The following is an 11,210-nucleotide window of genomic DNA, read 5'->3' on the forward strand; positions in this document are numbered from 1 at the left end:
AAAGTGATGAAACCATCCTCCTCGACATTCTTCTTGTAAATTGACGTGCAAGATTTATTTATTTATTTGCATTTTAAAAACCAATGTGAAATTTGTCTTTTGATTTTGAGCATCCATGATGCCGATACGTACATTTCAATTACCACATGAAGGAGGAAGTTCAATCTTAAATACCGGACATCAAGCAGAAACCACTACACTCAGTAGATGCAGATTTTAATATTCAATGGGTTCATTCCAATTGCCACATTATTTTCAGCAACCAGAACTCAAAAAATGCCACACAAATAACACGATTATAAGGATATGGGGGATTGGATACCTTATTTTATTTCCCAGTACAATTTTGAGACAATCAAATTATGAGCTGCAGAGTCCGTAATCCAATAAAGGAGCTTTGGAGTCTATGGTGGTGTACCGGGATGAACCATCACCTTCCAAATTAAAATTCTAGGGCTATACCACAAACAGAATTCTGAGATGTACTGGGTATTACATGATGAATAACCCAAGAAAACCAGTACCGCAGAAGAGACTCAAAGGGAAGAGAAAATGGGGACACCCGGCAGGGTTGCACCTGCATCGACAATGAAAATGTTACCTGATATGTATCGTGAAGAATCATGAATCAAGTATCGCACCAGGGATGTCAATGCAGGGTCCGATGTTCCAAAGGTCCGCATAGGGCATGTTCTCTGAGCCACAGTGTTGAGCCAGTCTTTTTGCATAAGGCCCGAAGTTATCTCTGATTTGAATAGTCCAGGTGCTATTGCATTCGCTCTAATATTGTATGCCCCCAATTCCAGAGCCATTACCTGGAATTGTCATTATTTGGAAAAAAAAAAAAATCATTCTTCAGTGCCAGACTCAGATGAGTGAGTAGCAGTGTAGGAATAAAGGTTCTACAACATTTTTGTATGGAAAAATAGTTGAAAATGGCAGGAAATATACAATAAAATGTCAAATCGAAATAAGTATAATGCCATATAAACACAAGCCCTTAACCAGATTTACAGAAAATGGCTTACATCTTGGATGGACAAACTGTACGAATCATGCAAGGGATAGGCTCCCATATTAAAATGACTCTGGGATCATAAATAAACAAATGTTTAAGAGGCGTCCCCGTTACATAGTGCATAAAAACTCAGGCACTACATCCAACTATCGAAGTCAGACAGCCAACAAAGGTGATCTCTAACTTCAAAACATAGACAGCATATGAAAGAAGGCTGGTTAGTGGAAATTTTAAACAATGAATCCTGCAGTGACGGTCCACTTAAAATGTAGCTTCGTCTAAGAATGTGTCAGTCCACAACTTCAAAAAATGTTGGAAAGCTAACATCCATTGAAGCACAGCATTCTTTCTTCCTGATTTTAAAGTCGGAGGTTGTTGCACCTTTGATTTACAAATTTTTGCTAGCAAATATGTCCTTATGGGCATGGAGGATTTAATTGTGCAGGAATGAAACAGAAAACAAGTCTTTTCTATGAAGTGTCTCTTTTGATTACTTAGTTGATAGAAATCTTTAATCTTCCCTTTGCATCCAGGGACACTCTAATGGCTTCGAGAGAAAAACTGCATTGATTTTACCATCTTCCTTGCATTCTGGGGAAAAATTCAGAGGATATTCGTTGGCTTTCTACATTTCCATTTTTTCCATTATGAGGAGAATTATACTACAATTTTTCCACTTATTCTCAGTTTATATTAGCTGAGAAAAAATAAGAAAAGAAAATAATGGAAATTTAGAATCCAAAATTTTTAAATATTTGGGATTGGAGAAAACAGAAACCTACACTCAACCAAGCTTGTATGGTGGGTTAGTCTGGTTGAGTTTCCTATTATAGTTGGAACAAACATGAAATGGCTAGGTTGTGTTATACATTGGATGAGACACACCCATGTTAACGTCATAGTATTAGATCTTGGAATCATCTCTCAAAATGTCATGAGATAACTTTTTGGGAGGGCAAATGTGATTGAAATTTCAAAATCATGGCTGGAAGAATAGTAGCAAGGGTAATGGGTTTGTCAATACTTTTTCCAATATTTCAAGCATCTCTTCAGATACAACCATTGGTACTATTGAAAATACTGGAAGAAGGAACATGATGCATCATGTATTAATCATTTCAGCAGAGCCTCATATGTTACGTGGTTGAAGACCCTTATATCCTTCATCATTTCTTCTTTATTCTCCCTTTACCTTCTCATCCTTCATTCCTACAATCCCTTCTCTGACAGGATTTCCAAGATGCCCATAAGAAAAGCTCAAATAACAGTCATTCTTAAAGCCTGACCCATTATCTCCAGTCTTTTATCTTTTGCCATTCTGATCACACATTCTACCCCACCAAGCAGATATCTTACAGTATTTCACAACACAATTCTGAGATTTAAAAAATTAGAAAATACCAAAATTCAATTATATATCTGCACCCTATTAGCCCAAATAAATGGCATTTCAACAGTATGGTGTATAATCCCAACCCTAGGATGAAACATTATATCAGCTTTCTGGGCTGCCACTCTGATGAGTCAAGCTCAAGCTGGCCAGAGCTCAGCTTGTTGATAGTTTAGACCAGCTTAAGATTGGGCTGACCTCAATCACACAGAGTGGGCTGAGATCACCTGTAGGCTCAGCCCAACATCTTAACCTGAGCTTAAGTACAATGTTCACCTCAACCACACCCTGCTCCAACATGCCTGTACCTGTCAATCCTGCTACAAACAACTCCACAATTATGTGAATGCTGAGAATCCATTCATTTGGCCCTCTCCTTCAACAACCTTAGGAAACTTTCCTCTAGTAAGAAAACTATTAGATTTGCCTAGTAAAACAAAATTAAAGCCTCTAACACTTGAGTCAAAGCAATAGGGAATTGAAGTTATGATTTTTATTTTTTTTTAATTTAAGATAGAAATCATCTTGTGTAATTGCTCATTTATTTTTCCTTCTTGCTCGGGGAGGGAGGAGAGATTGTATGCTTTTTTTTTTATGGTTGTTCAGCAGAGTTTCCAGAGAACATTACAAATAGTTCAAGGGGAATGGAGGCAGTTGCAAGGAGGAAGGAGGAGAGTTTGTCAGTGGGACTTTCTGTAGAATGTTTGGAAGGGGTGGAGTCAATGGCAAATTTGTATGATAGCAAATTGGAGAAGTTTAGCAAGTTCTTGGGGATGCCTGTGCATGGGTTTGAAAATAAAATTCTGCTTTTGCTGAAAAGGATGGAGGCTCGTAGGAGTTCTAGGGGCTTGACCCTAGGGAGTAAGAGGAAGTTTAGGCCTGACAAAAATAGATATAGAGCACAAAGAAGTTGGCGTGTTCAGTCAATTACAAAGGGTCTTCAAGCAAGGAAGAGTGGAAAGATTGGGTGGGAGTTAGTTCCTGTTAGAAAATGAAATTGAAGATTCTTTCTTGGAATGTTAAGAGGGATAAACGATGGAGAGAAACGAAAAATTATAAAATCCCTGATTAGATCTCAAAGGGCTAATTTGGTGTGCTTACAGCAAAATAAGATGTCGTGGATGTCAATTAAGATGGCAAGGAGCCTAGGGGTGGGCAGATTCTTAGACAGGAGAGCAATGGAAGCCAGGGGTATTGTTAGGGGAGTTGTAGTCATTTGGAATAATAGGGCTCGTGAGCTTATAGAGACAAAGGTCGGTGCCTACTCCATCTTCTGTCACTTTAAGAGCTATGAGGATGATTTCATATGGTTTTTTACTCAGGTGTATGCCCCTATGCTTAGAGAGGAGATGGAAGAGTTTTAGGCTTAACTGGCTAACATTAGAGATCTCAGGAATAATCCTCGGCGTGTTAGGGGAGACTTCAACATGGTCAGATTTCCTGATGAAAAGAGGAATTGTTCCAAGAATTCTTCAGTAATGAGGTGTGTTTGTCTGAGATAATTGAGGAGCTAAAATTGCACGATTTGCCATACATGGTGTGAAGGTTAGAATAATCACTCTATGTCGAGGGTGGATCAGTTTCTTGTCTCAAAGGATTAGGAGAGTCAGTTTAGTGGCATTCTTCATAGGTTTTGCCCAAGCCAGTCTCTGATCATGCCCCTATTTTGTCGTGGGGGATGGGAGGAGAGTAATGTTTTGGTTAGCGCTCTAAGGTGGTAAAGGAAGGTTTTAAAGTTGGTTAGTGAAAAGCCATTAGGAGAAATTGAGAGGCTTTTAAAAGAAGAATTCACTTTGCTGTGGGGGATGGGAGTAGAGTAATGTTTTGGTTGGATAGGTAGTATGGTGAACCATTGCTGAGAGAATCTTTTCTCACATTATTCGCCGTAGCAAACTCAAAAGATGCATAGGTAGCAGATATGTGAAAGCAACAGGGGGAGAGGGGTCATTGAAGCCCACACTTTCTTAGACAATTTCATGATTATGAGTTAAACATGGTGGAGGTCTTTTTGTAGAAACTTCAAAAGTAAGCAGTGATTTGGGGACTCTGAGGATAAGACAGCTTGGTTAGATTCAAAGATTAGGAAGTTATCAGTTAAAGCATTCGACTCATTTTGGGTACCAAGAGATTAAGAGCCTTTCGTAACCTCGATTGTTTAGAACTCATGGGTCCCAATAAGGGTGGGATTTTTTGCATGGGAAGCAAGGTGAGAAGAATATTGACTTTGGACTAGTTAAAGAGGAAAGAAGTATCTTTAGGGAACAGATGTTATGCGTAAAAGGGAAGAGGATTGTTGATCACATTCTTTTAGATTGATCATTAGCCAAAATCATGTGATAACCAATTTTTTTCTTTATTTGGGATTGATTAGGTGATCCACTCTTTTATAAGACCAATGTTGTTAAGTTGGAATTGGCACATTGTCCAAAAGAGGCGGAAAAAAGCATGATTAGCTGCCCCTTTACTTTTTTTGGACAACTTGGTGAAATGGGAAGGGTTTTGAAAATGTGGAAATTTTGTAACAATCATTCAAATCCTATTTTATGTGCAGTTTCTTGGATAGTGTTAGGCTTTGTACAGGAGAGACATCTATGTCTATGTGGGATTTTGTTGATAGGTAAGTTTGAATTGGGCATGGGATAGATTTGTGCTTTTTTTTTCCTACTTTTGCTTAGTGCCCCTTGTATACCTCCTATATACTTTAGTATGCCCTTTTTGTACATTGTTTTTTATCTTCTCTTTTTATACGTTTTATATATTCCTCATGCTTATAAAATAAAAGAAAAAAAAAAGACGAAAATAATATTAAAAATTAAAAATAAAATAACAAGACAAGCATAATATAGTGAACATAAGGGCTATTGGGAGATGGTAGCGACTGATGGTGCCAGCGATAAAGATAGGGGTGCGGAGTGGGGCTTAGGCTTGAATAATCATCAAGTTCTCAGAGGTGAGAAGGAGGAGGAATGGGAGGAAAGCGAACTGGAAAAATTCAGTCTCTTTTTGGGCTTTTCGACCGAGGGTCTGGAACAGGAAATCCTGGATTTTTTTATTAAAATTAGAAAAAGAAGGGAGAGAATTCATGGGAAGGCGCTGCTAGAAAAGTCTAAGTTTGAAAGAGAACTAAAGAGGCTGGAGTGTTCAGTGAACTATGAGAAGGGAAGAAAGCAGAGAGACCCTTCACAGGGTAAAGGGTGTCAAATTACAGTGGTTTAATGAAGCTAAAATTGCTGAGTTGGAATGTGAGGGGAGTGAACGAAAAAGAGAAAAGAAAAATTATCAAGACGTTCATAAGAAATCAGAGGGTGGACCTGATGTGTATCCAGGAAACAAAGATCCAACAAATGACGGAGGAAGTGGTGAGAAGCTTAGGCTCGGGGAGATTCTTAGATTGGAGGGCCTTGGACGCTAGTGGGACTGCGGGAGGTATTCTGATATGTTGGGATAAAAGGACGTTGGAGATTTTGGAGTGGGAAGAGGGCCAATTCTCCTTATCTTGCAGATTCAGAAATGTAGAAAATGGTACTATTTGGGTATTCACGGGGGTTTATGGGCCTTTTACAAAAGTCGATCGGGAGTGCCTGTGGGAAGAGATTGGGGCGATCAGAGGTCTATGGGAAGACCCGTGGTGTGTTGGGGGTGACTATAACATTACCCTGTTCCAAAGAGAAAGGAGCAGGCAAGGAAGAATAACCTCAGCTATGAGGCGTTTTGCTCAGATTGTTGATGAAGTTGGGCTGATGGATATTCCGCTGCAAGGGGGAGTGTTTACTTGGAGTGGGGGCTCTAACAATCAGACTTGGGCTAGGCTGGATAGGTTCTTGGTGAACTCTAGCTGGCTTGATCAGTTCAGTGGAGTGCTTCAACGGAGACTGCCTCGGCCTCTTTCTGATCACTTTCCGGTTGTATTAGAGGGTGGTGGCCTGAGAAGAGGGCCCTCTCCATTCAGATTTGAGAACATGTGGCTTAAGGTGGAGGGATTCCAAGATTTGGTTAGAAGCTGGTGGTGGGAGATTGAGGTGAGAGGTAGTGCTAGTTTTAGACTAGCTACAAAGCTGAAGGAAATTAAACAGAATTTGAAAGTTTGGAACAAGGAGGTGTTCGGGAACTTGGGGTGTAATAAAGCAGCAGCTTTGCAACAAGTGGAATTATGGGACCTTGTGGAAAGTGACAGAATTTTGTCAATGGAGGAAACAGAATTAAAAAGGAGGCCAAGGAAAACTATAAAAAATGGGTGCTGTTGGAAGAAACGCATTGGAGACAATTATCAAGGGAGATTTGGCTAAGGGAAGGGGACAGAAATACGGGCTATTTCCACCGTATGGCAAATGCAAAGCGCAGTAACAATTATATGGACAGAATTAAGATAGACGGGTGTGTCTTTCTGAGGAGCAGGAAATGAGGGAAGGAATTGCAAGTGCCTATCAGCAGATGCTGTCAGAGGGGTCGGGATGGCAGGCTGACATTGGGGGGCTGCGCCTAGATCAGATCAGCCACCAAGAAGCAGAAAATTTGGAAACCCCTTTTTCTGAGGCGAAGGTTCATTCAGCTTTGATGGAGATGAATGGGGATAAAGCCCTGGGGCCGGATGGTTTTACAGTAGCCTTTTGGCAAAGTTGTTGGGGCTTTGTTAAAGAGGAGATCTTGGCAATGTTTAAGGAAGTCCATGAGCACAACACTTTCCTCAAAAGCCTAAATAATACATTCCTGGTCCTAATCCCTAAGAAAGGAGGGGCGGAAGATATTGGGGACTTTAGACCTATAAGTCTTTTGGGGGGATTGTATAAATTACTGGCTAAAGTCCTAGCTAATAGGCTGAAAAAAGTGATTGGGAAGGTGGTGTCCCCTGCTCAGAATGCTTTTGTGATGGGAAGACAGATCCTTGACACCTCCCTAATTGCAAATGAGGTGATAGACTTGTGGCAAAAAAGAAAAGAGAAGGGGGTCATTTGCAAATTGGACATTGAGAAAGCTTATGACAGTATGAATTGGCAGTTCTTAATGAAAGTTCTACAAAAAATGGGATTTGGGCCAAAGTGGATGGGGTGGATGTGGAGTTGCATATCTTCAGCAAAATTTTCAGTCTTAGTGAATGGGGTTCCTGCTGGTTTTTTCCCGAGTTCTAAGGGGCTTCGTCAAGGAGATCCCCTATCTCCTTACCTCTTCGTAATGGGAATGGAAGTATTGGGGGTTCTTATTAGGAGAGCTGTTGAAGGGGGTTTCCTGTCAGGTTGTAACATTCGGGAGGGAGGAAGGACAACTTTGAACATTTCGCATTTATTTTTTGCAGATGATACGATAGTTTTTTGTGAAGCTAAAAAGGACCATCTAAGTCATTTAAGTTGGATCCTCTTTTGGTTTGAAGCGGTCTCGGGGCTAAAGATTAATCTGGGTAAAAGTGAAATCATCCCGGTGGGTGAGGTGGAGGATATTGAGGAATTGGCAGCGGAGATAGGATGTAGGGTGGGATCTTTGTCGTCCCAGTATTTGGGTCTACCCTTAGGGGCTCCTAACAAGGCCTCCTCGGTGTGGGATGGAGTAGAAGAAAGAGTGAGGAGAAGACTTGCGCTTTGGAAAAGGCAATTTATCTCTAAAGGTGGCAGAATCACTCTGATTAAAAGCACCTTGGCCAGCATACCCATTTATCAAATGTCTCTTTTCCGGATGCCGAAGATTGTGGTTAGAAGGCTAGAAAAATTGCAAAGAGACTTCCTATGGGGAGGGGGAAGTATGGAGAGGAAAATTCACCTAGTGAATTGGGAGATAGTGTGTGGAGAAAAAGAGAGGGGTGGGCTTGGTTTGAGGAAGCTTGGCCTATTGAACAGAGCTTTGCTTGGAAAATGGATATGAAGGTTTGCTTGTGAAAGAGAGAATCTTTGGAAGCAGGTGATTGTGGCAAAGTTTGGGCAAGAAGATGATGGATGGAAGCCTAATGGGGCGTTTGGGGTAGGGGTGTGGAAGGAGATCATGAAGGAGACTGATTGGTGCTGGGATAATATAGAGTTTATGGTGGGGAAGGGTACTAGAATCAGATTTTGGACTGATGTGTGGTGTGCGGGCTCAGCGCTGTCCCAAACCTTCCCGCACCTTTTTGTCTTGGCTGCTCATAGGAATGCTACGGTGGAGGAGATGTAGGATCAGAGTTCGGATCAAGGAGGTTGGAATCTAAGATTTTTGAGGAATTTTAATGACTGGGAGGTGGGTATGGTAGGAGATCTGCTCCTTAAGCTGAGAGGGTTTAGGCCTTCTTTGGAGGAAGATTCGGTCTCTTGGAAGGGAGGAAAAAGCGGTAAATTCAAAGTAAAGAAAGCGTACAGCTACTTAGTCAATCCTATGGACACCGTTTTCCCGGAAAAATGCATTTGGGTGGATAGAGTACCTACCAAGGTCGCTTTCTTTGCGTGGAAGGCTACATGGGGGAAGGTGTTAACGCTTGATAGACTTCAGAGAAGAGGATGGCAACTCCCTAACTGCTGCTTTTTGTGTGGTTGTGCAGAAGAATCTGTAAATCATGTCCTTATTCACTGTATAGTGACTAGAGCCCTTTGGGAGTTAGTCCTTGGGCTTATAGGTGTTAAGTGGGTCTTTCCAGAATCTGTAAAGGAGGTCTTGTTTAGCTGGAAAGGTCACTGGGTGGGAAAAAAAAGGAAAAAGATTTGGAAGGCCATCCCGTTATGCATATTTTGGACGGTTTAGAAAGAAAGGAATAGGTTAGCCTTTAAAGGGGGTGTGATACATAGACAGAAGCTAAAGAATTTTTTTGTTTGTAATTTGTGGGGTTGGGCTAGATTGGATATTGGAGATAACTCTCTCTCCCTTCTAGGCTTTCTAGAGTGGCTAGCTGCCACTTAGGGGAGGTGAGGTCTTCTTGGTCCCTTTTGTTTTTTGGTTGTGAGGCTTTAGCTGCCTTGTATATCTCCTGTATACTGTGTGGCTATTGGCCTCTTTTTTAATATACATTGACGTACTTATCAAAAAAAAAATAATATAGTGAACATAAACATTTGACTACATTTTCACATTATAGTTAAATCTAACATTGAATTTCCTAACTCACCTTTGTATGCCAGGATATATTAGAAACAATTTTAAAACATGTCAGAGATATTACCTTTGTCATGGCGCTCAAGCCTGACTTGGAAGACACATAGGCTACTCCTCCAGGTAACTGTCCCCGATTAAGAGCAGCAATGGAAGAAATATTGATGATTGATCCTCCATTCTTGGCATCCCTCATGCGCATACCGACATATTTTGACACCAACCATGATCCCGTCAAGTTTGTCTTCAGAGTATTATTCCATTCCTCCTCAGATATATCCAGAGGAGAGTTCACATTGCCTAAGGCACACAGGGCACAGGGCATGGGTTAAATACATCTACCACGCATTACGTTCACAAATATTAGCAGAACACCAGAGATAAATTAAATGAGTAATATTGATAAGAAAAATATATGTGATTGACTCGGTATAGATACCCAGTTGACTCGCTAATCTTTTTCATTAAACAAATAGTTTCAAATTTCAGTTCGAACTGAATGAAATGAAACGTGCGCTAGAATTGAAAGTATGAGAAAAACAAGGTTTCCAAAAGCCAGCTGCAAAACGGGAAATTCAGGATACAGGAATATCAGGATCGTGCAAAACCCCATAAATTCAAAAATTGAAAACCATGAAACGAGAAATCAGGTAAATTAATACTATACCCTACATATTCACCCCTTAGATGATTGAAATTTTAATTTCGTTTCTTCATTCAGATTTCGCGTGAACCAAACGGCAGGTAGAAGTGCTCAAAGAAAAAAAAATCAAAATTGCCTCAGTCCGTTGCATTCCTAAAATATCAGAACCTCATCAACCACAAGATTCCAAATTCCCTTTCCTTTTTTCCAAACAGAAACTAAACTCTTTTCCAAAGTCAAATCAAAATTTACCTCTAATGCCCGCATTATTTAGCAAAGCATCGATACGTCCAAAGGCCTCCCAAGCCTTCTGAACGGAGGCGCCGATTGAGGAGCCATCGCTGGTGACGTCAAGTTCGACTGCTACGGCTCGGAGAGGCGGATCAGCGTTTGGAGGAAGGTTCGAGTGGGTGAGGTTGTTGATCTCGTCGCAGAGAGACTTGAGTCGGTCAACTCGGCGGGCGGCCGCCACGATCTTGCAGCCGGCTTTGGCGAGGTTGAGGCAGAACTCGCTGCCGAGACCCGAGGAAGCGCCGGTGACCATGACCACCTTGCCCTCCAGGTCTTGCCATGGCTCGAGGTGGTTCGCGACTTGGGACGCCATCAATGTGGTTGAGAGTCTCTAGAGAAAGTAGGCACCAGCTTTTAGAGGGAAAAAAAGTAAAGCAAAGAAAATTTGATAAGATGAAAATAAATAATAAATAATTAAAAGGGGAAATAAACTCCTCTATATATTCTATTGCGACATTGCGTGATCAAATTCCATTTGTTTATGTATCGCCTTTGTAGTGAATCTAGTGATGATGCCATCGGATTGTTTGCAGTGAATTGTCGGAATTGTTTTTAGTCATTCTAATAATTAAAAATAAAAATTTTCAAATATTAAAAATTAAAAAATTTTAAATATTAAAAATGTTAAAAACGCTTCCTATAATAATTGTTAAATAGACTCTAAGAGTATATTTGAAAGTAATTCTAAAAAATATTTTTAGTATTTTTATTAATGTGTTTTTAAGTATTAAAAATATTAAAAATACTTTCTAAAATCACTATCAAACTAAAAGTGCATTTAAAAGTAATTTTAAAAAATATTTTTAACATTTCTAATACTTAAATAA

General features: G+C 40.3%; 1 protein-coding gene across 1 annotated transcript; it reads right to left on the bottom strand.

Moving 5' to 3' along the window:
• Positions 1-180: 180 nt before the first annotated feature.
• LOC100248318 (uncharacterized) lies at positions 181-10,958 on the bottom strand. The gene is made up of 3 exons (XM_010655319.2): positions 10,345-10,958; positions 9,520-9,749; positions 181-815 (listed from the first exon to the last, which is right to left on the bottom strand). Exons 1-3 carry the CDS (start codon positions 10,694-10,696, stop codon positions 537-539), a joined length of 861 nt encoding a protein of 286 aa, XP_010653621.1. The 5' UTR covers positions 10,697-10,958; the 3' UTR covers positions 181-536.
• Between the last annotated feature and the right edge of the window lie 252 nt (positions 10,959-11,210).

Source organism: Vitis vinifera, chromosome 8 (genome assembly GCF_030704535.1).
Source record: "Vitis vinifera cultivar Pinot Noir 40024 chromosome 8, ASM3070453v1".
Classification (NCBI taxonomy): Eukaryota; Viridiplantae; Streptophyta; class Magnoliopsida; order Vitales; family Vitaceae; genus Vitis; species Vitis vinifera.

Bases quoted from the DNA above. Each gene is read 5' to 3' on its own strand.
- LOC100248318 (XM_010655319.2), bottom strand. From the start codon at position 10,696: ATGGCGTCCCAAGTCGCGAACCACCTCGAGCCATGGCAAGACCTGGAG. The intron at 9,750-10,344 runs GTAAATTTTGAT...TGTGTGCCTTAG, and splicing joins AAATAATGCGGGCATTAGAG to GCAATGTGAACTCTCCTCTG. The intron at 816-9,519 runs GTAATATCTCTG...TGACAATTCCAG, and splicing joins GCTTGAGCGCCATGACAAAG to GTAATGGCTCTGGAATTGGG.